This window comes from Panthera onca, chromosome A1, assembly GCF_046562875.1.
Source record: "Panthera onca isolate mPanOnc1 chromosome A1, mPanOnc1 haplotype 2, whole genome shotgun sequence".
NCBI lineage: Eukaryota > Metazoa > Chordata > Mammalia > Carnivora > Felidae > Panthera > Panthera onca.
Window position 1 is genome coordinate 216,294,910 of NC_138339.1, and position 26,105 is coordinate 216,321,014.

At 41.4% G+C, this 26,105-nt stretch overlaps 1 protein-coding gene across 3 annotated transcripts in view; it reads left to right on the forward strand.

The window, feature by feature from the left end:
- Positions 1 to 26,105, forward strand: part of LRCH1 (leucine rich repeats and calponin homology domain containing 1) — a 202,815-nt gene that overhangs the window by 77,078 nt on the left and 99,632 nt on the right. For all 3 annotated transcript variants that reach the window (XM_060637179.3, XM_060637175.3, XM_060637176.3), the window contains exon 2: positions 23,534 to 23,678. In XM_060637179.3, coding sequence (XP_060493162.2) covers positions 23,534 to 23,678 — 145 coding nt within the window. The remainder of the gene's footprint in view (positions 1 to 23,533; positions 23,679 to 26,105) is intronic.

A 26,105-nucleotide genomic window follows, 5' to 3' on the forward strand; every position in this document is an offset into this window, starting at 1 on the left:
TTCCCTTGTGGTCCTAGGTTCTAAGATTATTGAAGGTTATTAGTATTTATTATGACTACTTCTTCAGCAAATGGACCAAAGAATGACATTATTTAGATTTAACAGGGTTGGACTTATGGCTTTCATAAACCGGGCTCATCTGAATCTAAATATGTCTTATTTTACCGTGGCCCATCGTATAAGAATCCAAGGTACATTTACTACGTCTCTGAGGTCCCACAGTTGGATGAGAGCTCCACCCAATAGTCAGTTCTGTTTCTCTTTCACTTGCTCTCTGCCAAGCTTTTGTGTGCAGTAAGATATAGAGCCTGGGAAAGGACTGCATTGTTTGTTAAGTGGAAATTAAACTCAACATTGGGATTTTGGATATATGAAGAGAGGGGCTTCTTGACTTTCCTTCCTTTTTAAAATGCACTTAAACTGATATTCAGAACAATGGTGGGAAAGTACTAATTAGTATGTGAAGGATGGTAAAATAAACGAGGTGGGCAGTGACTTATGTAAGGCATTTATAAACGCCTCACTCCATAACTGCAGGCTTAGGGGAGGCTGGGTTTTCTGCAGTCCCACCCAGCTCCCTTCTAGGGCTGCCTCCAAGAAGAGAGGTGCTCCCTAGAGCTGGGAATCTTTCTGTGTGAAGGCTGCTGGGAGACCTCAAAAGTGGGATCTGCCCCCTCCTTCCTCTCTCTGCACTCTATTTTAGAGCTGCAGTAAAGATTTGAGGCTTTTTGCAAGCTTTCAACTCTGAGGTATTTTGGACAACTGTAATTTTGTTTGTTCTCTGCTGTATGCATGTGGTTTCTTAAAACACAAGTGTGATTATTTTCTGCATCCTTTCCACAGCAAACATTTCCCCCTAAAGTACAGTGTCCAAAAGTGGGTTCTCGAGTGCACTTGACATACAGTCTCCTTTGGAATGCTGATTGAGAGTGACTGTCTCTACAGCGAACAACTTGTTGTAGTTTTGAGTTTTGCTAGGTGGCTTCAGACCCTGTACTTCTCTTTGCCTCTCTTATGTTGCACAGCCAGACGTGCCCAGTGTGTTGTGTATTTTCCAGGGAGCCGTGAGCTGCTGTGCAACTTAATTTGATGGTGGTGAGGGGGTTCTATAAAATAGCACTTTGGGTAGTTTTCTCCATAAAATAGCAATTTGTGGAAGACGGTTAGCATGTAGGATGGACACTGGAGCTAGATTAGTTTGGTTTGAATCCTAGCTTTTCAACTTTCCCCCCACCCCCCTGGTAATTTTATTGTTGCCTTTTACTGTCAGATTTGTAATCTAGCTGGAATTCATTTTGTTGTAAGGAGTCAAGTTTGGATCTAGCTATCCTTTTTTTTTTTTTTTTTTTTTTTTTTAATGATTTTTTTTCTTGTGGCAAATCCATAACATAGAATTTATAGTTTTAAGCACTTTTAGGTGTACAAGTCAGTGGCATTAAGTACATTCACAACTTTCGGCTGTGTGTCATAGGTGAAAATGTTTTGCCTCTCTGTGACTTAGTTTCTTCATCTGCTAGTGGGGATAACACCCCCATGAAGGTTCTGTTGAGACTCTGAGTTAGTTCATAGAAAACACGCAGTGTGCACATGCCACAGTAAGCGTTCAGTGATGATTAGTGGCCATGGCAACACGTAGTACCAGAAGACTTGCATTTGCTAGTAGGAGCCATTGATGAGCTGGTGCCCGTATGTATGGTGCGTATATGATGTGAAAGCGTAGGTGGTAGCAACCATTGCAACGAATCAGTCTAAAGACCTGAATCAGTCTAAAGACCTAGAGAATTCTCAGTGCAGGATAGTTTGCCTCATTTCTGTGTCCACTTTAGCATGGGACTAACATGCACTTTGAACTTCAGGGGAAGAAAAGATTCTCCAAGATTTAGATTCCAAATTGTTTGCGAAGCAATCGGTAATGAAAAGATACAACCCATTCAGTCTTCACGTTTAAAGTATAATGCAAGAAGCTTAAAGGGTGTGGGCTTCTGAATGTATTCCACGAACACTAACTCTTTTCGGAGACTTTGATAAAAAGCTCTTGCTTTAAAAAAAAATGATAGCCGTGATGATTTGTTTTCATGAAGTCTAGATGAGTAAATCGTGTGATCATAATGAGAGGAGAAGGAGAAGTCTCAAGAGAAGAAGCATTTTGTTTGTATTTAAGTCTTCCAGATATGTTTGAAAATAATATACCAGTTTAATATATTTTCGTAAATAATTTAGGTAAACCACACTTCTATTATAGTTTCTGGTAAGTGATAACCTGAAACAGTTTCTATTTTATTACCAACAACCTTTTTACTTTTTAGTTCAGCAAGGAGTTTCTAACTAAATTTGTAAAAAAAAAAAATGGAGAAATCATCTGAAATAAACTATTTCTAGCCTTAAAATCCGTGTTCCTACAATAGAATATACTATATTCAGTCACCATCACAAAAATGTCTTTCTTATCAGTGCTGCCGTAGCTAAATGTGAACTTTAAAAATGGGAAAACCAGGCACTTTGTAGACAGTTCATTCTTTGTTTCATATTTTTTGGGCTAAGAAAGAAAATTGCCCAAGGAAGTATTTCTGGAAGGAGTCAAACTTTTCAACTGCCTTGGTAGTTTAGCCTACAATATTTTTGTTGTTTTAGGAATTGATCGTGACCCTAAGTGTAGCCGAAAGAATACACATTTGTAAAGCATGGATCGTGATTGGTTCCTAACAAGTGAATGATAATGTAGCAAATAATGCTGTCATCATATTACACACAGTTGGTCAGGGGGTCAGCATAAGACCTTCATTATCGCTGAATTGTGTTATAAACACGCGGGGCGGAGTGCTGTAGCGGACGTAACACTAGATTTTGGTTCCGGAAGTCTGAATTCCAGAGCTCGCCATGGAGCCAAGCCCTTAGGTTTCAAGAAGTTGTGATGGGAAGGAGAAAGGCGTGGCTTAATAGTAGCAGCTTCTAGAAGGTTGTTTTCTAGTTCATTTCCTTTCCTCATTTCTCACATTTTTCCAGGACGACATCATGTATAGTGACTCCTTATTTATATGCTAATGTCCTTCAAACCTACATTTTAGCCAAGGCCTCTCCCATGGCCTCCAGACCCACAATCCAGTGACCAGCAGATCACTCTGCCCGGTTGTGACATAGATATCTTTTTTTTTTTTAATTTTTTTTTTCAACGTTTTTTTATTTATTTTTGGGACAGAGAGAGACAGAGCATGAACGGGGGAGGGGCAGAGAGAGAAGGAGACACAGAATCGGAAAGAGGCTCCAGGCTCCGAGCTGTCAGCCCAGAGCCTGACGCGGGGCTCGAACTCACGGACCGCGAGATCGTGACCTGGCTGAAGTCGGACGCTTAACCGACTGCGCCACCCAGGCGCCCCAGATATCTTAAATCAGTATGTCAAAAACTTAACTCATCCGACACTTCTAACACACCACTACCCTGTTTCTTTTCCTGCTTTCCTTTTGAGCAAGGAGCATGCTCCCAGGCATTTACCCCAAAAGCCAGAAACCCCAAGATGCCATCAATCTTTTTTTTCCTCCTCACTTTTTATGTTTAACCGATCCCTACACTCTGCCAATTGTACTTTATAAATGTCCCCTGTTCATTCCCTCCTGATGACAACGGTGGTGGTGGCGGTGATGGGGTCCATTCCTCCATATCAACTTCTTCATCTTAATCCAGGCCCTCCTCATTTCTTACCTGGAATTTTGTGGCTGTTGTTTTTTACAACTGGTTCCACGGATCCCTGCTCAACATCAATCCCATGTGCCTCTGCCATAATGCCAGTAACTTTCCCTCAACACACGGCGCCATCCCTCCATTCTTCATCTAGGCTGTGTGTGCCAGTCTGGAGGGAATGATCCACTTGCCCTGGCAGTCACCATACGCTTGTCTGGAGAGTCAGCTTAGAGGCCAGCGCCTCTTTGAAGCCTTTTTCACCCTTTCAGACAGAATTGACATTTAACCATGCTGGTAAGTGTGGATCTAATTCGTTGTATGTTTTCGTTTACTTCTCCACCTCCCCTGTTGGATTATTTGGATCATTTCTTGAGGTTATTAATGGAATCTTAAATTCATACCAGTATATGAGGACATCCAATAAATGAGTGAGTGAGCACGTGGATGGTTTTCTCGGGTGTGGGAAGGGATTGGGAAGGGGCCACACAGCCCTTTGGAGTCTGCCCTCCAGCCTCTATGACTTCCTGCTGAGCAAGCTTGCATGGGTGACTTTGCTTGGCTCTGTCCAGTTAGATATGTGCTTTGGGGCCACAGCTGCAAAATATAAGACAATAGTTTCTTAAAATTTCCAGATTGAGTTTGTTTTTTTCAATGTTTATTTATTTATTTAGAGAGAGAGTGCTAGCGGGGAAGGGGCAGAGAGAAAGGGAGAGAGAGAAAATCCCAAGCAAGATCCATGCTATCAGCACAGAGCCCAACACGGGGCTCTATCTCATGAAACCATGAAATCGTGACCTGAGCCGAAATCAAGAGTCAGACGCTCAACCAAGTGAGTCACCCAGGCTCCCCTCCCTTTCTTATTAACTACTTCATACTTTGTCTCTCCTGAAATCTTTAACATCTTCTCCCTCCCTCCCTGTCTGCTATTTGGGCTTGCAGGCAATCAGGAAACTTCCCTGTGTGCCCTCTGTGCCATCTACTCAGTTATCTGCATCTGTGCCCATACCCACTGCCTTACCTCCTTTGCTGGAGGGGGATTGTCCATGTTCCTATGGAAGACCATGATCTCTGCTTGAGCTCCTTCTCGCCTTCTTAAAAACATCACTCCCTTCATTGTCTCCTTTCTCTTCTGATTCATGTTCCCCCTTTTTCACTTGGTAATTCTCATCAGCGTACAAACCTGCTGGTATTTCTTCCCCTGATACTGTGTGCCCTCCAGCTTCTATTCCATTTCTCTGCTCTCTTTTTCCACAAGGTGCTTTGATTTGCTTAAATTCATCGTAACCTATTTTTCTCCTTCCATACTGTCTTCTATTCTTTAAATTAAAAAAAAAAAAATTGTGTGGGGGCGCCTGGGTGGCTCAGTTGGTCAAGCATCCGACTTCAGCCCAGGTCATGATCTTGCGGTATGTGAGTTCCAGCCCCGTGTCAGGCCCTGTGCTGACAGTCGGGAGCCTGCTTCAGATTCTGTGTCTCCTTCTGTCTCTCCCCCTCCTCCCTCTCACTCTCTGTCTCTCTCAAAAATAAACATTCAAAAAATTAAAAATTATAAAAAAATTAATTTTGGTAAATGTAAAAGTCAGCAATACATGCGCACATTGTTGTGAAGCTGCTCTCCAGAACCTTTTCATGTCGCAAAACTGAAACTCCTACCTGCTCAGCAGTGATTCCCCATTTCCCCTCCCCCTTCCCCCAGCCCTTAGCAACCACCTTCCTACTTTCTTTCTGTACGAATTTGACCACTCTAAATACGCCTTCCATTCTCTCTTGAACCCACTTCTAACAGCTTTTCCTCCTATATTCCCCCTGCCCTTCTCAAGGTCACCTGTGACCTCCCCCTGGCCGGATGCAACAGTCCTTGCTCAACTGTGGGCTGATTTGACCCAGCAGCCAAACTGGGCACAGTGGATCCACTCCCTCCCCCCTGAGACGTTTTCTTAAATTGGTTTCCAGGACACCATATTCACCTGAGTTTTCCTTCTTCTCACACACCTCCTTAGTCTTCTCTTCATTTCCCACCTCTGTACATCAGGACGTCCCGGGGCTCAGTGCTGGGCTCTCTTCCCCACCTTCGCTGAATCCCTTGGTGCTCTTAGTTATGTCTTTAAGTGTCATTTATACTCTGCCAACTCCCACTGTTTGGATCTCCAGCCCAGATATGTCCCCTGGGCTCCAGGCTGGTGCACTTCCCTATCTGATGTCTTCACATGTGTCCCTCAAGGCCATCTCGGCACTGATGTCTCTCCGTGTTCCCCACAGTGTCTGCCCACAGGCTTCCGCATTTCAGGATGACAACTCCACTCTTTGACTTCCTGAAGGCAACATTTGGAGACATCTTTAACTGTTCCTTCTCTCTCAGAATCACGTCCAGTCAGCAAATTCGGCCACCTCTCCTTTCAAAAGATGTAACCTGAATCCGACCGCTTCTGGTCGTTTCCACCCCACCGCTCAGGTCTAGCCACTCTCTTATCTTGTCTGGATTATGCAGTAACCTCCTCGTGGGTCTTTCGGTCACTGTCCTTGCTTCCTCACAATTGTTCTCAGTGCAACACCCAGTAAGATCCTTTTAAGAGATGAGGAGATCCTACTCAAAACCCTCCAGTGTCCAGTAAATGCCAGATCTTTACCAAACAGAGAGCCCTATGTGGTCTGCAGTCCCGTGACCTCCCTGGTCTTAGTTTCTTATTTTCTCACCCTTGTTCCCTCTGTTTCCATTTGCTGTTCACCCTGGGGGGAAGGCTCATCCCCCAGATGTTCCGGTGACTTCCTCTCTTACTTCCACCCGATGCCACCTGATTTGTGAATTCTCCCTGGTCACCCTGTTTAAAATTGCAGCCCCCTTCTCCATACTTTCTATTACCGTTTTCTCTCTAACATGTGCCACTATCTAACATACTATATATTTTATCTGTTAGTTTTGTTTAGGTCACCCCAGCTGAACGTAAGTTCCAGAGGGCAGGCATTGTGCCAGGGTTCATATAGCAGGTGCCCAAGTATTTGTTGAATGACTCTATAGAGAAGAAGCTTCTCCCCCCGCGAAGAAAATTATAACTCATTGTCCATTTCCTTCTCCAGACAGAAGTTTCATTTGAAATTTCAAGTTCTTGTTTTATCTGAAAGATAACACAGCTGAATTTAAAATTCCCCAACATGATGTATCTGCTTTCAAAAAAGCACATACAGATGGAATCGTAATTTAGGTTCCTCTGAACATTTTTTATACACATCAAATATCATTAGTAGTAAAAACACTGTATCCGTTGTGTACAAGAAAATTCCTATGGACTTTCAAATAGACTCAAATATAAAACTTGTTGTCATATCGACTATTACATTTAAATGTTATAGTAGCTTTAGGTTTCCTGAATTATATCTTAAAAATATCACTGGTGGTATCTTTGAAGGTTTTTTTGATAGAATTTGTGGTAAAGTTTGTGGTCCTCCTTCGACCTCATTAGCATCTGTTGAAACTTCTGGATAGCTTTTGAAATTTTGCCTCATTTAAGATTAATGAGTTACCGATAATTAATTATAACACCGTAGGGTATAAATTTTGAATTCTGTTTGATTTCTAATTCAAAACGATGGCTCTTACCAAGTACACAAGTATACTACTTGGAAAATTTGAATAATGGGTTGTATGGCTACTGGAGCTGTGATTTACTTCACAGTTAATAAAAGGAAAGATTCATTTCTTTGTCTTGGAACTCTTTAAAAATGTACCAGTACATTCCCATGGCATTTAGAAAATCTCCTGGAGGGCCAGTAATTTCATTCTAATTAAAGATAATTAAAGATCTTACGTGGTCTTATGCCTGAGGTTATTTACCACGTTGTAGCAAAAAATGATAAATTTTTTTAAGTTTATTTATTTATCACTGACTGAGCCACTCAGGCGCCCCTAAAAAAATGGTAGTATTAGATCTGCTTCTAAAGGCTCTTTTTAATAGGTGAGACCAAATCAATAATATATGTGAAGTGCTGTGTAAACTATAAAAGCACTCCATCCTTTTTACCTTTGGGGGGTAGTCTTAACTTTCTTGATGGCTTTATTTAAAATCATTTATTTTTAAAGTATATAATAAAAGAATCTAACTGATGGTTATGGGTCACTGAAGTTAAATAGACTTTTTCGCAATATATTTGATTTCAGAAGCTTCCAACAAAGGTAAAAATCCTGGAAAAACTTTGTGGCTTGGTCAGTGTTCAATTAGAAAGGGCTTTCTTTCTGGCAAATAACATTTCTTTTATGGTTGAGAGTTTCAGCGTTTAGGTAATCACCAGCTCACAACAGTGCATTGTTTCATTCTTGATAGTGAGCCTGGAATGATAATAAAACTCCGGCAAGCCTGAGACCATGGAGTTCACAGTTTGCTCCTATGTCTTCTCCCCCGCTCTGTGTACAGAAAGTCCACTCCCTGCCTCTGACTCCAGCACGTAGTGTAAGTCTGGGCATGCGCGAAGTCAGTGCTCCTCAGAGCCCTTGGGACTCACTTTCTTTGCATTCCCCACATTATTCCTCCTTCAGAGCTCGCTGAGCACCCTTACTGACTTGCAGCTCGTCTTCCTCCAGTTATGGTAGGACAGTCGCTAAGGGACTGTCCTTGGCGGCTCAACTTTAGTCAGGCAACAAGGTATTTGTGACATTTTGAATACTGCCCGTGTGCTTTAGCAAAGGGCCCTTGGAACTCTCTAGCCTCATCAGAAAAGCCTGGGGGCCTCTGTTCTCCCTCTGGCAGCCCATGGGGGCCTCTGTTCTCCCAATGGCAGCCCATGGGGGCCTCTGTCTTCCCCATGGCAGCCCATGGGGGCCTCTGTCCTCCCAATGGCAGCCCATGGGGGCCTCTGTCCTCCCAATGGCAGCCCATGGGGGCCTCTGTCCTCCCAATGGCAGCCCATGGGGGCCTCTGTTCTGCCTCTGGCAGCCCATGGGGGCCTCTGTTCTCCCAATGGCAGCCCAGAGGACCCAAGTCCTTGCCCTCCTCTCACAGCCCCTGAGCAGCTGCCCTGTGTGCCCTGCCTCAGGCCTAGCCCCGCACCCTCCCTGCTCCCTGCCCAGGGTCCCAGCAGAGCTGCTGCTGCTGTGTCTCATTTGGGCTCCTCTGCAGCCCACGGGGGGACCTGTGCTGATCTGCTGTTCCTACACCTCTCTGCAATTTAATGACGCTCTGCCTCTCTCTTCCTTTCTGTTTGGAGAGATTGTTAGAGCAGAAGCTGGGTCCTGGTTATATTTCCTTTCTTAACCGTCATGTCATATGTTGAGCTCCATGCATTGCTGCTCTATATGCATCATTCCACTTTTTAAAACAATATTTTTTAATGTGTATTTATTATCGAGAGACAGAGCGAGAGCAGGGGAGGGGCAGAGAGAGGGGGAGACAGAATCCGAAGCAGGCTCCAGGCTGTGAGGCTCAGCACAGAGCCCGACACGAGATCATGACCCTAGCCGAAGTCGGATGTCCACCTGACTAAGCCACCCAGGCGCCCCCATGGTTTTGTTTTCTGAGAGAGAGAGAGCGAGCAAGTGGAGGAGAGGGGCAGAGGGTCAGAGGGAGAATCCTAAGCAGGCTCCATGCTCAGCGGGGAGCCCAACTCGGAGCTCGATCCCCCAGCCTTGGGATCGGGACCTGAGCCACCCAGGTGGCCCTCAGTTTTTCTTCCCATAATTTCTGAGGTACAGACGTACCAAGCACCTAAGGTTGGCGCTGTGATGAATGAGGGCACATTTTACAGATCGATGGGTGGAGCTAGAGAAAGCGGTCAGGTGAGCGCTAACGTAGCGCCTGGTCTCAGAGCTGCAGGACGCTGCTCATGCTGCACGTGTGCTACTGTCCCTGTGTCGTTCCTCAAAGCTGTCCCCTTCTCTCAGGCTTCCAGCTCTGTAGGGTTAGTGACTTCTGGTATGGTGGGGAATTTTACATTTTCCAGGATAATGTTTGTATTTTGCAACTGTTTTCGAAAACATTCATACTTTTTCCAGTTGTGAGAAAAATAGCATACAGCATAAAATTTACCAGGTTAGGGGCGCCTGGGTGGCTCAGTCGGTTAAGCGTCCGACTCTGGCTCAGGTCATGATCTCGCGGTTTGTGAGTTCGAGCCCCGCGCCGGGCTCTGTGCTGACAGCTCGGAGCCTGGAGCCTGCTTCGGATTCCGTGTCTCTTTCTCTCTCTGCCCCTCCCCCACTTGTGCTGTCTCTCAAAAATGAATAAATGTAAAAAAATATTTTAATTTACCAGGTTAACCCTGTTGAAGTGTGTAGTTCGGTTCACTGACATGGTTGTGCAACCATCCATCCACGGAACTCTTTTTTTCTCTGCACCTACGAAACACTAAGCCCTCCATCCTGCCTTTCCCCTGGCAATGACCCTTCTCCATTCTGTCTCTCTAAGCTTTACCACTCCAAGCACCTCATACAAGTGGAATCATACAGTATTTGTCTGTTTTGTGACTGGCTTGTTTCACTTAGCAAAATGTCCTCAGATTTTAAGCAACTGTAGCACGTGTCAGGACTTCCTTCCTTTTTAAGGCTGAATAATATTGCATTGTATGTATGTACCTTATTTTGCTTATCTGTTCATCCTTTGCTGGACATCTGGATTGTTTCTACCTTTTGCATATTGCAAATAATGCTACTTAAAGCGTTTCTGTTTTACAAGAAAATTAGTATTTCCCCTTCAAATTGGCGTGTCCCACTGTAATGATGGGCTGCTTTTATTATGTGTCCAAGCCAAAATTGGCTTCAAGCAAATGGGAAATGACTTCTTGTGCAGTGAAGCCTTAGCTAAACAGAGTCCCCAGGGGATGGGTCATGACAGAGGGGCTGTAACCCCCAAAATGTTTGTTTTCAGTGATTTTACATGAAAACATTAAAATAATTACTTACATACTTCCCTCCTGTCTTCAACAGAGCATTTTAAACATAATCCTCAGATACGTGAACTGTTGCTGGATTATTCAAAGTGGTTCCACTTTTGCTCTTGTGTTACAACTACATTGTGCTGTAATATTTAGGGGGGCCCTGACATTGCATTTTAATTTTTAAATTTAAGATAATTAAAATTTAATTTTTTTAATGTCTATTTATTTTTGAGAGAGAGAGAGAGAGCGCGCAAATAGGGGAGGGGCAGAAAGAGAAGAGACACAGGCTCCAGGCTCTGAGCTGTCAGCACAGAGCCCAATGCAGGGCTCGAACCATGAGTTGTGAGATCATGACCTGAGCTGAAGTCAGACGCCTAACTGACTGAGCCACACAGGCTCCCCTAAGATACTTAAAATTTGAAAGATAGGTTGATGCCGTGTTTGTTACGGTTCTTCGTTAGAAGTGTATTTTCTTACGCTGCTTCTCTTTTCCTTATTTATTTGTTGCTTCTAAAATGCTGTGGGCCTGGAACAGTTAATAATAGCGTTTGTTAGAATTGTGTTCAAGAGCAGAGAGGCTCTTTTAGAGGTTAAGTGCAATGATTATCTTTCGGGGCAGGAACTACCTCCTTCCCTCCCAATCCCAGCCCCATATGTATGCTGGTCTTTTAAACATGTATAATCTGTAATTTTTTATTTATTTTTATTTTTTGGCTGCACCTTGGATAGGAGAGGTACAATAAAGAAATCAGTTTTTGCTCTCAACATTTCCGTAATGTATTTGTTAGTAAAAGGCCACCTACATGTAATTACCTCTTTGTACTTTGTGGGCTTACTAGGTATCACCTGCTAATAAAATCACTGTGCCGAGTGTCTAATCTGTCACCATATGCTTTTTGGCCTTTACCAAAAGTAATTTCCATTTCTTACTTCCTCCTATAGCCTGTGAAAGGGAAACCTTCCAACCGACTTACGCATTTTTCACTCAAAATACATTATTTTTTAAAAATTCTTTTTTTTAATCTAAGATCTGTTTGTTATTATGAGGCACTTGTGCATGTGGTATACATGATTGTCAGTTGGACTTTTAAGCTCCTTCCCAGCCCAACCAGCATATTTCTTGCTAGAAATACTCAGAAGCCAGCATTAGCTAACCTAACAATAGAGGCTTTTCTTAGAGTATTTCACGCTGTGCCAGATGCTGCTCTAAGGACTTTAAAGGTATCAATCATCTCATTTAATCCTTCCAGTAATTCACTGGGACTACTAGTCCTGTTACTACCCTCATATTACAGGTGAAGAAATTGAGGCATAGAGAAGTTAAATGACTATTTCCAAGTCCACACAGCTGAGTATTGTGTGAGCAGGATTTGAACTCAAGCTGTCTGACCTAAGAGCCTGCTTTCCTCCATTCATTCAACAGATATTTATTACACTCTTACTGTCTACCAGTGAACAATGCGAAATCCCAACCCTCACGGGACTTAACATTCTAGTAGGGGAGAGCAAACATTAATAACCCAAATACAAGAATAAATGGTATGCGGTGTTAGGAGTTTATCTAAAAGTGCTAAGAAAAGAAGAAAATGTAGATGAGAGCAAGGAGCTTAAGGCAGAGCTGTGGAAACTTTAAACAGGTGGCCAGGGAAGACTCATGGCTCATACTGAGGAATTATTTAACTCCTCTCTACTGTTTGATAAGACTTTTTTCCTGTTGCTCTCTTAGAGATGTAGCCTGAAATTTTGATGGACCCCCTCAAAACATTTATGTACCCGCTTATGTCCGCTTAACCCTGGAAGCGTTAGGTGGTTTCATCTCTAGAGTCAAGGATGCGTCAGCCCAGGGGCTTATGCTTCACTACGGGGATTTCCAAATGTGCAGGTGCCCTGGGGGAACCCCCGGGGGTGCTGCGTCATGGGGCAGGGTAGGGTGTCTGTGCTGAGAGAAAAGTTGAAGTGAGGGGCAGTCGGATGTCAGATTGTGCAGCCGAGGGAGGAAGTTCAGGAGGGACAGAAAGATATAGCTGAGATTCTTATTTTTGTAATGTTTATTTATTTTCAAAGAGAGAGAGAGAGAGAGGGCGCAAGCAGGGGAGGGGCAGAGAGAGAGAGGGAGAGAGAGAATCCCAAGCAGGCTCTGTACCGTCAGCACAGAGCCCGATGTGGGGCTCTCAGGAATCTAGAGATCATGACCTGAGCCGAAACCAAGAGTCGGACGCTTAACTGACTGAGCCACCCAGGCACCCCTAGTTGAGGTTCTTCTAAAGAGACCCCTGCCCACCTAGGTGCGAGGGGATATGGGTTGTCCAGAGAGGGCAGGTGGCCCCAGACCATGCTTCCACCTAAGGAACTGTCTCTGCACTGTGGCCCCAGGAGTGACCAAGCAAGAGGGTAGAGAGGCCAGGCACAGAGCATCCCTTCTCAGTCTTTGGAAAATAGTAGGTCCTATACTTCAGCTGGTGGGTCAGGAGGTTAGATTTATATATGAAGGACACCCATTTCACCCAGTTATTGAAATATCATGATGAGTGCTAATATTCTAAACTTAAACTCTCATGATGGCATGTTTATTGTTCAGCTTGAAAAATATATCATGTGGTCTTGGCTGGAACAAGACACGACTTGAACTTCCAAGCTTGGGCCTTTTCTTCCGACCAGAAAGCAAGACACCGCAAATGAGGTTCCCAGCTGTACTGGTCTGTCAGCGCTTCTGGCGCATGGCTGTTGTGGCTGATAAGTCAGGATGTTGTTGCTGGACTGCTGGCCTCATCCAGTTCCTCCTGAGGCACCACTTTCCTTTTTTATACAAAAACAACATCGTGCTTCTGACGGTGCTGACTGCACACCAGATTCCATCGACTGTTTTTCTACCCTCCCCTGCTTATTTTTATTCATTTGGCCACTTTATTTTAGGGATTTGCAAAGCTTGTTTTGGCCGTGGCGAAACTTATTGTTTTATTTCTGGCTGCACAAGCTTTCATGTCAGTGCTTCAATTAAGAAGCGGACGTGGGAAGGACGTGGTTCTGGGGTTCCGGTCTGCCGCCCGGGAGTGTTTGCACAGAACGGTGGTGTTGCGTGCTCCTCGGTGCAGGGCTAGACCCCAGGGTGCGTTTTGCAGCAAAGAAGGACAGTGTCCAGCTCGGGGTGGGAAACAAGGCACTGATGCACATGCTCTTTCTGGAGAGAATTTTTGGGAGACCTGGTCAAAGGTCACTTACTTTTAGTACAGAGTTGTGAGGTCCTTTTATGTCTTCTGATCAGGTATCTGAAATGGATCTCTTAATTTTTTTTTTTTTAAAGAGATACCCAGGGGCGCCTGGGTGGCTCAGTCGGTTAAGGGTCCAACTTCGGCTCAGGTCATGATCTCACGGTTCGTGGGTTCAAGCCCCACGTCGCGCTCTGTGCTGACAGCTCGGGGCTGGAGCCTGCTTCGGATTCTGTGTCTCCCTCTCTCTCTGCCCCTCCCCTGCTCACGCTCTGTCTCTCTCTGTCTCTCAAAAATAAATAAATGTAAAAAATAAATTAAATAAATAAAAAGAGATACCCATATGAACAGCTGGCTTTCCCTGCATTGGAGTCCTATGAAGCAGAATCAGTAAGAGTTCAGAGCAAGGCTTTCATGTCATAGCTGCTGGTTTACTTCTTACCTTGTTACGTACTAGCTCTGTATCCTCAGGCACGTTACCTAGCCTCCCTGAGCCTTAGTGTCCACACATAACTGAGAGCTGTAACAGTACCTGCCTCACTTGAGTCTGGTGAGAAACCAATGAGGAAAAACTTAAATTTCTATGATGATAGTCGATTCATGTTACATAAAAATCCCTTCCAGGTCAGATTTTTGCTGCTCTGATCAAACACTCAAACTAGTTTTTAATATACTAGTGGAGAATAATTTGGGGGAATAAAAATCTAATTGACCAATAGTTAACTCTATCAAGTCAGGTTTCCTTTTCCAAAGTAAGATTCCTGGGAAGGTAGCAGTGGGCACTCCAAACCAGACCTCTCCTGGGCCCCCTTGTCTGCCCCTAGCTCAGTGCCACCTGTTGGAGAGGCGTGGCTTACGTAGGGAACCTGAGAGGCTGGATCACCTACTTAACTGCATTTCCCCTAGAATAGAGGGGTCACCTGGACATCCAAGGTATCCTGATGTCAGAGCCACATCCTAAAATTTATAGCCATGGGTCCCAGGCTTCAGGATTTGAAAAAACTTTCAGGTGATTACAGTGTACCAACAAGGCTGAGAAATAAAAAGGGCAAATGTTCTATTTAGGAAAGTAGCCCATAAGCTCTACCACTTTAGAGGTGGCACCTCTATCTATTTATAACAGAATTAGAAAAACAAACAATAAAAATTAATATGCATTCTTCATCTATATTTATCTCTACCTCTAAAAGCTTACTTACTGTCACTCAGACCTACTGGGTCCTTTCATAGCTCCAGACCCATTTGCCCAGCTGGATTTGGTTGCATTGCAAGAGAAAGATTCTAATTTTCTGCTTAACACTTGCCTAGTATCTGTGAGCCCTTGTTGTTTTGTCTTTCCTGGGTTAGAGAACCTTCATTGCTTCCATCTCAGTCTGTCTGTGATAGTCAGTGGGACCGCTGGGCTCCGCTGCCTTCTGGCATATCTCTGTGCTTTCCAAGGCCAAGTTAGCGATGTTCACAACTGTGTGACGCTGCGAACTGACTGTCCTCTTACAGATTTCATTACAACAGAGTCCTAGATTTCATTCTTCTGTTGCTGCTTCTTTGCTTCCTCCTCCTCCTTCCCCTTCCCCATCTTCCCCCTCCTCTCCTCCTCCTTCTTCTTGAAGGATCAGACCTTGTTTTATTTCTTTGCTTTTGGCTAACAGGAGAGATTTTGAAAAAAGTTTGTATGTTATTCCCCCCACCCATATTTATAATTGGGTTATCTACTCTGGATTATCAAAGTCAAAACATCATAATCCAGACTGACTTCAGCCCTTCTGGACAGCTTTCCAATGGTGCTTGTGGATGCCCAAAGGCACAAGGTGACTTCTGCATTAGCCTGAGTAAAGCACGAGAAAGCACACGTGCCTGTTGCACCCTTTTTCTGTCTTCCAGTAATAAAGTTAATTGCAAAAATAAATGATGCTCAGAGACAAGTAGGAAAAGTAAGTCATGGCTCTGAAAACCATTCTAAACTCTGCAATGAACACAGTGCTTACGTAAGTTTCGCGTAATTACCAGTTTAGGCCAGGATTTCTACTTAGCAAGTTTCCTGTAGCTGTTTCCAGAATTTAGCCCGTTAGCTGACATATTGTTTTCAGTACTTTATTTTTTGAACATCATGTTTATAACTGTCTTCCCTTCTGGGTCCATGCACAGAACATGCTGATTTTCTTTTGTGATTGCATTTTGGACAAATGAAAATGCAGTGAAGATTAATTGTCATATCTTCCTAACAGTGTAGCTGAGGGACTCAGTCAGGCCCTGGAGTTAGATATACTTAAGTGTGAGTAGAATTGCTTATCTCTGTGCCTTTGGGCAAGTCACTGATGCCTCCTGAGACTTGTTTCCTCAGATGATGGGAACACTGCTCCTTGCGATGGTTTATTTACTTATTTTTAAAACAATTTTAAATTTACTTTGAGAGAGAGAGAAAGAGAGAGAGCTGGAGCAGAGAAGGGGCAGGAAGATAGGGAGAGAGGATCCCAAGCAGGTTCCAAAGCTGTCATCATGGAGCCTGAGCCAAGCAGGCTCCAAAGCCCGATGGCAGACTTGAACTCACAAAGTGTGAGATCATGACGTAAACCAAACCAGGAGTCAGATGCTCAACTGACTGAGCCACCCCAGTGCCCCTCTTTGGGATGGTTTAAACGAGGTACCAGATACAAAACTCCAGATACGATGTGTGGTGTAATGGATGTGCTCAACGGATGGTGACGTGATTTACCCAACTGGATTTTAGCTCTTTATTTTATTTATTTATTAAAAAAAATTTATTTCTGAGAGAGACAGAGACAGAGTGTGAGCAGGGGAGGGGCAGAGAGAGAGGGAGACATGGAATCGGAAGCAGGTTCCAGTCTCTGAGCTGTCAGCACAGAGCCCCACGCAGGGCTCAAACTCACAAGCCACGAAGAGCTGAAGTCAGACACCTAACCGACTGAGCTACCCAGGCATCCCTGGATTTTAGCTCTTTACATGTATCTTTTCCTTTTTTAGCTCAATTAGAACATCTTCCCTTCTAGTCTATTCTAGGTTTGCCTCATCTCACTTTTCAAATGATAAACTCACTAAAAATAAAAGTAAGTCTGTGCGGTTTTTGTTTCTCCAGAAACCATGTACTTAGTATATGTTGATAAGTAAGTCGATAATTAATCATATGGGTAGTGAACTTAAAAAAATAAGAAAGGAAAACTTTTTTTCCTGTTTTTCAGCTTTGTTTTAATTTGAGTGATGCTGATCTAGGCAACTGTTTTTATATAGGCATTGAAAGAGTCTGAGCTGTATGCAGATTTTGTAATAAATTTCTTCCCTTTTGATGTAGAAACTGGAACACAGACCCAGGATGATAGGGAGCACAGTGCCTAGGTAAATTCTCACTAACCAAGTAGACCTGGAGGTCTGTTTGGGTGGCTAGCAATGTAGGCTAGGGCATGGCAGATGCCCAGTGTTTATACCTTGTGACTTTATTTAAATTTTTTTGATGTTTATTTATCTTTGGGAGACAGACACATCATAAGTGGGAGAGGGGCAGAGAGAGGAAGACACAGAATGCAAAGCAGGCTCCAGGCCCTGAGCTGTCAGCACAGAGCCTGACATGGGGCTCGAACCCAAGAACAGTGAGATCATGACCTGGGCCAAAGTCGGATGCTTAACCGACTGAGCCACCTGGGTGCCCTTCTTGTAACTTTATTTATAATGAATAGCCTGAGGCCTTTCAGAAAAAGGATTCCGGAAAAAATACCTCCAGAACTGCACCATTAAAAACAAGGATTAAAGAGGAGATACCAGATACAATTTAAAATGAGGGCGATTTACGTTTTACCAGATATGCTTCCTCTTCTCTCAGCAGGCAGGACTAAGAGCATCTCTTCAGAAGTTCTCACCAGCCCTTCATTCAGCTCCTTCTGGCATGTGAAGTTAGGCTGCAGGAGGAAATTACGGAAGGAAAGTGCTAAAGCTTCCCTTCCAATCTGGAGATTGTGGAGGAGACTATCAAAAGGGTCGAGAGCATATCATCTCTTTATTCTGAGTAGTAACAAAGATACCAGACTCAGACACCAATTAGAACATTATTCTAACCGTAACTGTTCATGATGATGCTATTAGTAGGTTGAGACCAGAATTAAATATAGCTTAATTTATAAGCTATTATATCATTTCTTTCTCCTGCCATTGCATTTTCCCCAAGTGTGAAAACAGAGCACTCCTAAAAGAGGTTATGTAATAAGAATATAGATTTTACAATGAAAGGACAAATTTATTAAAAAGATGTGCCAGTATTTGTTACATGTGGGTTTGCATTTTATCACTTTTTGTGATATTCCACTGTTGCTATTGATTACTATGATGAAGCAAAACCACTTGGATTGTGAGTACTTTTGACAGAAAACACTTGAATTCTAAATACTTTTTATTTATATACAGAAACCTGAGATCTGAAAAGAGCGTTAGAACATTTTCAGTTGCATATACTCTTGAGTTTACGTATCCAGAAACCTAGACCTGGGAAATTGAGTAACTTTCTCAAACATATAACACGTGGTTATAGATTTAGAATTGATCTGCGCTCTGGTTGGGGTGGTTTCTATTATTGATTTGGTATCCCATGATCATTTAAAAGGTTTATAGTTGAGGTGCCTGGGTGGCCCAGTTGGTTGAGCATCTGATTTTGGTTTCAGCTCAGGTCATGATCTCGTGGTTTGTGAGATGGAACCTGTGTCAGGCTGACGCTGATGGTCGGGAGCCGGCTTGGGATTCTCTCTCTCTCTCTGCCCATCCCCCTGTGCTCATGCTCTCTCTGTCTCTCAAAAATAAATAAATAAGCTTAAAAACAATAAAAAATAAAAGGTTTATAGTTATATGACAGCATTTCTACAAAAATGCCTATATCTTTTTTTTTTTTAAAAAAGCATTCATGACACTGAAACTAATAATAACATTATTATTATTTAAAATAGTTACTGAGACATTCAGCTTGATAGTACCATCCTAGCAGTCCTCAGGAAAGGTAAAGTTTTGAATGTAAACTGGAGCATCAGTAGAAATTTGAGTTGAATCCGAAGGAAAAACGCACGTAAAAGTTTTCTGGCAAATTTCCAGCACCAGAAGCACAAGAAGATTGCCATGTCCAGTAGAGAGTTTCAGGAAGAAAGAATGCAAGACTTTCGGAGTTTTTTTCTGTCGCGATTTTAAACATTCGTGAAAAGAAGCTTGCTCCTGTATTTCCCTTAATTAAGAGCATGGGACTTTGCGGTTTGCTCTGGCTTCTCAAATCTCTTTTCCAATGAAACAAAATTCTGCATGTAGAGAAGGAAGGTTGGTACAGGGGCGCTTGGGTGGCTCAGTTGGTTAAGCGTCCACCTCTTGGTCTCAGCCCACGTCATGATCTCAGCTCATGTCATGATCTCCACAGTTTGCAAGATGGACCCTGCATTGGGCTCTGCACTGTCAGCGTGGAGCCTGCTTGGGATTCTCTCTCTCTGTCTCTCTCTCTGTCTCTCCCCTTCTCTCCCTCTCCCCCTCTTTCTCTGGCCTTCCCCTGCTTGTACTTTTTCTCTCTCACACAATGAATAAATAAACTTAAAAAAAAAATTAAAAAACAAGAATGTTGGTAGGAAGTTGTATATGTGTATACATACACAGATACATATACATAAACCCATATATGTATACACACATACATCTGTATATATACACATATGTATATATACATAATCCTATATCTATGTATATACACACAGATTATATATATATGTGCATGGAATTCATTTCTATATATAAAATCAAATAAGCAATGCACTCACATTTCTAAAGCCACAGCCGGATGTACAGTTGCGGGAATCTCCCCCCACACACCTGTCCTCTCAACAAGAAATGCTTTCTCCAGAAACAACTACTTCTACCCGTTTCTTCTGCAGCTTCCAGAGATAATCTATTTATACTTAAACAACTGTGTAAATATTCACTTACAAACACAAATACTGTTTCTGTACCAGGCTTTAAAAAATATATATAATATGTCTGAGAGACTGTACCAGATCAGCACAAATAAAGCTGCTTCATTCATTTTAATGACTGCATAGTATCAGCACTTCATTATGGAATATAATGTTTAATATTCTGTTACACCACATGAAATAGTAACAGTATGTTAATATTGATTGATTTAATTTTAGTTTTATTTATATTTATTAATAGCATATTAATGTATAACCACACACCAATATTTAACTTGCTCTCTATTTTTTGTTCTTTCCTGCCATGCTAAAAAATGTCATTTGCAGTCATATGAGTTTATCTGTAGATGAGAAAGATTTCTAGGTTGAATGAAGTATGTACATTTGTAATCTTGATCGATTTTGCTGACATGTTCTTCATTTACATCATGTCCTCAGCATTATAATGTGTTTATCAAGCTATTTGATATTTACTAGTCTACTAGGTGAAAAATGTCCCATGTAGCTGTGATTTACATTGTTCACATTTGAGTCAGGTTGATCAGTTTTTCATATGCTTAAGAGCCATTTATATTTCCTTTTCTGTGAGCCATCTGTTCATTTCTTTTCCTTCTTTCCTTCTTTCCTTCCTTCCTTCCTTCCTTCCTTCCTTCCTTCCTCCTTCCCTCCTTCCTTCCTTCCCTCCCCCTTCCCTCCCTTTCCCCTCCCTCCTTTCTACCTTCCTTCCTTCCTTCCTTTTTTTTCCAGAGTTTCAAACTTACTACCATTGACTGTAGAAGCTCTTTATATGTATAAAAAATTAGCCTACTGGGTTTATGATTTGTAGGACTTCCCACCATTCCTTGACTGTCATTTATGTTTTTGGTAGAATTTTTGTTTGTTTTAAAATGCCTTAAATTTTGTTATGTGTTGATTCATCAGTCTTGTGTTATGCCATTCATAGGAAGGCTTTCTCCATTCTAAGATCATAAACACAAACTTCCCATGTGTTGTTCTAGAGCTCTTATGGCTTCATTTTTTAAAGGCAATCATTTAATTCATTTAGGATGTATTGAAATAAAAGGAGTGAAATAGGTCATCCTTTGTTTCAGCTGACTCTCCAGGTTTCTCAAACTGTTTACTGACCCTACCTCTTTAACCTATTGAATTGAAATGCAACCTTGACTGCACACTTGATTTCCATATATATCTTTGACCTATTTGTAATTTGTTCCCTTGACCTTCTCACCTGCCCATCACACTGCCTTATGATGTATCTGTTAATCCCTAGGGGAGCCGGTGCCCCTTAGAGCGCCTTTTGTTTTGAGAAATACCTTGCTATTTTTGCATTGTTATTTTACCATATGAACTTTAAAGTCAACTTGTATAATAACCTCAGCAAATCAAAAAGTATATATTGTAGAAGTCTATTTTTTTAATTAGGGATTCATTCCATTATACATGTGTAGCTTAGGGAGAACTGACACTTTTTTTGATGCTGTCTTATTTACTATCAGGGAACATCTTTTCAATTGTAACCTTTCTTTTTTATTGCTTAGTAGCATTTCAAAGTTTTCTTCATATAAACTTTGCATGTTTTGTCAGATTTCCAGATGTTTTACTCTTACAATAAATTAGATTTCTTGTGTTGTATCATTTTGCTAGTGTGTGTGTGTGTGTGTGTGTGTGTGTGTGTGTGTGTGTATGTGTGTGTGTAGGCTATTTTTCAGCATATTCATTTTCTACCCTGTACCTTTTTAACATTTGAAATAGCTTTTCTCTTGATATTTTTGGGTTTTCTGGGAAAACAATCATATTATTTGTAAATAATGATAATTCTGTCTTTTTGTTTCCAATTTTGGTTCTTCTTTTCTTTCCTTATCCATGTCAGTGGCTAGTATCTCCTGAACAATAGTAAGTTGTGATAGTGGTAATGATGTATTGTCTTGATTTTACTGGTAATATTTCTAGTAGTTCAAGGTTTAGCCATAAATAAAAGAATTCTCTCTCTCATGCGTGTGTGTGTGTGTGTGTGTGTGTGAGATTATGTAAGAAATAGCCAACTCTTCTTTTATTAAGTGATTGCATTAAGAACAAATATAAATATTCTAAAACAATGTTCTGATTTATGGTGATGATGTTCCACTTGGTAAAGTTGCTAGAGATCACTTGAAATAGGTCAGTTTTATGATATAGAAGATATACTTCAATAAAGTAGTTTTTGAAAAAGAATGTATTCATTATTTTATCAATACCTGTTAAGTATCTATGGAGGTGATCATAAGCGATTTTGCTTTTACTCTAGTTATATAGTGAATTGTTTAAATAATACAAAATCCTTGTATTCCTAGAATAAATCCCACATAGTTATAGTATGTTAATCTTTTTATGTACTGCTCAATTCTGCTTGCTAATTTTTAAATTTAGGATTTACATCAGTAGTTAGAAGGGAGATTCATAAATAGTTTCTTTTTTGGATACTTGTTAGGTGTTGGTATCAGTACTATACCTTACTATTCAAATAAGTATTTAGAAACTTACCTTCTTTTACCTTGTGTGGAATAGTTTGAATATTAGCATAATTGTCCCTTTAAACCTGCTTAGAATTCACCCCTGAAGCCATCGAGGCCCGTGTTTGTTTATTTATGTTTTTATTTCTTGGCGGGTTAGTCAGGAGGATATCCCTTTGACTTCTATTTCGTAAGAGTATTGACCTGTTTCAATATTCTTTTTTTTTTTTTTTTTTTTTTCCAACTTTTTTTTTTTTTTTTTTTTTATTTATTTTTGGGACAGAGAGAGACAGAGCATGAACGGGGGAGGGGCAGAGAGAGAGAGGGAGACACAGAATCGGAAACAGGCTCCAGGCTCCAAGCCATCAGCCCAGCGCCTGACGCGGGGCTCAGAGCCTGACGCGGGGCTCGAACTCACGGACCGTGAGATCGTGACCTGGCTGAAGTCGGACGCTTAACCGACTGCGCCACCCAGGCGCCCCTCTTTTTTTTTTTTTTTTTTTTTTAATGGAGTGTGATTCTTTAAGTATATATGATATATTATTTAAGAAACATCTTCCGTTCGTACTGATTGAGTCCTTCCTCAGTCAGCTCAGCCTGCTTGAGATGATTGATGTCGGGTTACAGTTTTCAAGAGTGGTAGTTCTTTTGTTATATTTGGTTATGTCTACAATTCCCATACTTAGACCTTACGGACTATTCCATATTTTTATTGTTGAGATGGTAGTATTGTAAACCATGCTGTGTGTTTACACTGCTCTGTAGACCACCATTAGTAAGGTCTTTGGTATCCTTGGCCAAGAGAGCTCGGTTTTATTGCTGGTCATGTGGCAGGCACAATGCCTGTCCTTAAGAGAGACACCATTGATTTATCTTGGTCTTACACATTGTGGGTACTCAGTGATGCTAGTGAATGAAATACTTGTTTAGTTGTCTGTGTGTGTGTGTTTGCGGAGGTTATAAAAGACATGTTCCAAGAGACAATACATGTTATGAATACAAAACTGAATTAAATAAACTAAATATTAAATATTCAGGTATATTAAGGGATACAGCTTTCATGCTTACCTAGGGGAGAATGACTTTGAAATAATTTTCAGTTGAGGCCTTCTATCTGGCCTATGTTTCCAAATTAATTAAAAAGCTAAAACTGTTGCAGCAATATTTTGGCTTTTCCATATAAATTGGGTAATATGCCAGGAAAAGGAAATCAACCCTGGAGTAACAGAGCTACCAAAAATGACCTAAATTTAGATTATGTTTATTTTAAAACATGTTAAGGAAAAAAAGTATTGATAGTTGATAATTGTATTTGATTGTGTTGAAGATTTATTGACAAAACATTCTTTCCTTTTTTCATAGATTTATCTAAAAACAGACTGGTCGAAGTCCCAATGGAATTGTGCCATTTTGTATCACTGGAAATTCTTAATCTGTATCATAATTGCATCAGAGTCATTCCTGAGGCCATCATTAATCTGCAGATGCTGACTTACTTAAACTTGAGGTAGGTTGTCTATAAAGATTGTAATCAAATTCGCAGAAAAAGAACCCCAAATAATGATGCTTCTATTTCTATCAGGGTTTTTTCTTCTTGGCAATTCCTGATCATCTTTTGAAGTAAATCATACAAGGATTTTTTAAAGAACTACCTTCCATAATAGATTTGTAGTGCCATTCATACTGTTTTTGGTGCTAGACTTCTCTGAATGTCAATATGACAACATACTAGTGTTTAGTTTTTTTACAGTAATTTATATGGCAGCATTTATACCTTTTGTCTCTTTGGTGCTTGGTATATGGTCTTTGGGTATTGGTGTAGTTTTGGGAGGAGGAGGGCTAAAGGAAGCAAAAAAAGAACTTAGAGGTTTTGACCCGTTGGGACCTTGCTGGTTTTTGGGAGTTTTTGTACCTTTGGATTTTCTACTTAGTACTGTCTGAGCCTGTTCCTTTTTGGCCACCTGAGAAAATTCAAGAGCACTGAGCAACTCCAGTAAGATACGAAGTTTGCTGTCTTTGTAACCCCATTCAGTTAGGTCAGCATTTGCTGAGGACAGGCTGGTGGTCTGTGTTGATTCTCTAATTACACACAGCACACTGTCACATATTAATGCCCCTGAGTAGCTCTGAAGTTAAGAAAATAAGCTACTTTAAGGCCTTGGTTTTAGACCTAGTGCTGTGACTATCAGCTGCTCTGGCTAGGTTTTGGCTCTTTGTCTCCTAATTCCTTGACTCATACTGGACCTCAGGAGGGAGACAGAAGCTGTTATATCAAATCTATCTCTGCAAAAAAAGCAAGGTTCCAAAGTTCAAGCCTGAGCAAAGCCTTCACTCATGTCAGTGGCATTATCTTGGTGTGTAAAGAGCAGCACCTGATTAGCAAGGCTTGTGCTGTGTAACAAACATACCAAACTTTAAAGTGCAAAATTCCCAATGAACCAGATATAGCATTAACTTGTGATAGATAATAATGTCAGTTATTTTTTAGTTTTTTTTTCAGCTGGCCACTGAGAGTTGGGGTCTTCTCTTGCTTTCTTTGCAGTCAGAGTGGGTTTCTGTTGCATTTCATTACATGTGCATATCCTCCTTGGGAGTGAAAAAAAGTCCTACTCATGTTTTTAAGTGGCCTTTACTACTTTTTTGGTAAATGAGATGTAAATTACTATTAGCATAATCTCTAGAGACTCCTGTAGCTTACTTTCAACTTCTCCAGGTTTCTAGTTCATCTGACCATTTTGAGTTTTCTTGAGTGAGACAGTCTAAACTATTTCCGTAACACCAGAATGTTAATTTCCTTGGAATTGCTGGATGGAGCCAACGTAGTGGTGTCTACAGAGTTTGGTTCACTATTTCCCTGAAACATCTGTCCTCTAATTCCAGTCTGCATGGAGGAAATATCCCAAGAGCATATGCAGTTGGTGTGTTCACTTTACTTACCTGTATCTGTCCCGCTGTGGCATTTTCACATCCAGCAGTGCTACATGTAACAAATAAGAAGATTTACCTTTGCATTGTTACACTAAGTCCATATACAATGAGAAACTTTTGGGTATAGATGACATAACTCTTCTGGGATAATATAAACTATAGAATTCTATACATCTAAAATAATCTAATCTTAACCTTTATATTTTATTTATTTAAAAACTTTTTTTAATGTGTATTTATTTTTTGAGAGGGAAAGAGAGAGACAGAGTGAGTGGGGGAGGGGCAGAGAGAGAGGGAGACACAGAATCTGAAGCAGGTTCCAGGCTCCAAGCTGTCAGCACAGAACCTGATACAGGGCTTGAACTCACAAACTGCGAGATCATCATGACCTGAGCCAATATTGGATGCTTAACCAACTGAGCCACTCAGGCGCCCCTATGTTAGGTTTTAAAAGCATTAATATAATTGGTTTTGGTATGATGATTTTCATGTCGAGCTTAGTTGAGAGTAGAGTAACATTGTTGTCTTCAGATGATAGAAAGGATGTATTTAAGTGTGGATTTCAGAACCTTTAAGGGCAAGAACAGAGTCATTGAGACTGATGATGCTGAAGAGGAACAATGTGGGCATATTGCAGACAGTTTTGTGGTGAACTGCTAGGTAATAGGAAGAAGAAAGAAAGAAAGGGGTTGTTGAACACCCAACTCTTTAAGTGTTGTTTTCTATCTGCTTAATTTCTCGTTTGCCTCTATCCTTTTCCCCTTTTATATAGATCACTTTTGTTTTGTGTTGTCTTTCTTTGCTCACATCTCTACGCTTTAATACCTATTCTGTAGTGCTGAATCCTGACTCTTTAAAGGAATTGAGAGCTACATATAGAAAATTAAGAAAAAAAGTATGTCTCTTACTTTTTAGGTGTTGTATCAGGGTATATGAAAACGTAAGTACATCCTCTAAACTCTTTGAAAGCCAGGTCCTGTGTGTGTGTGTGTGTGTGTGTGTGTGT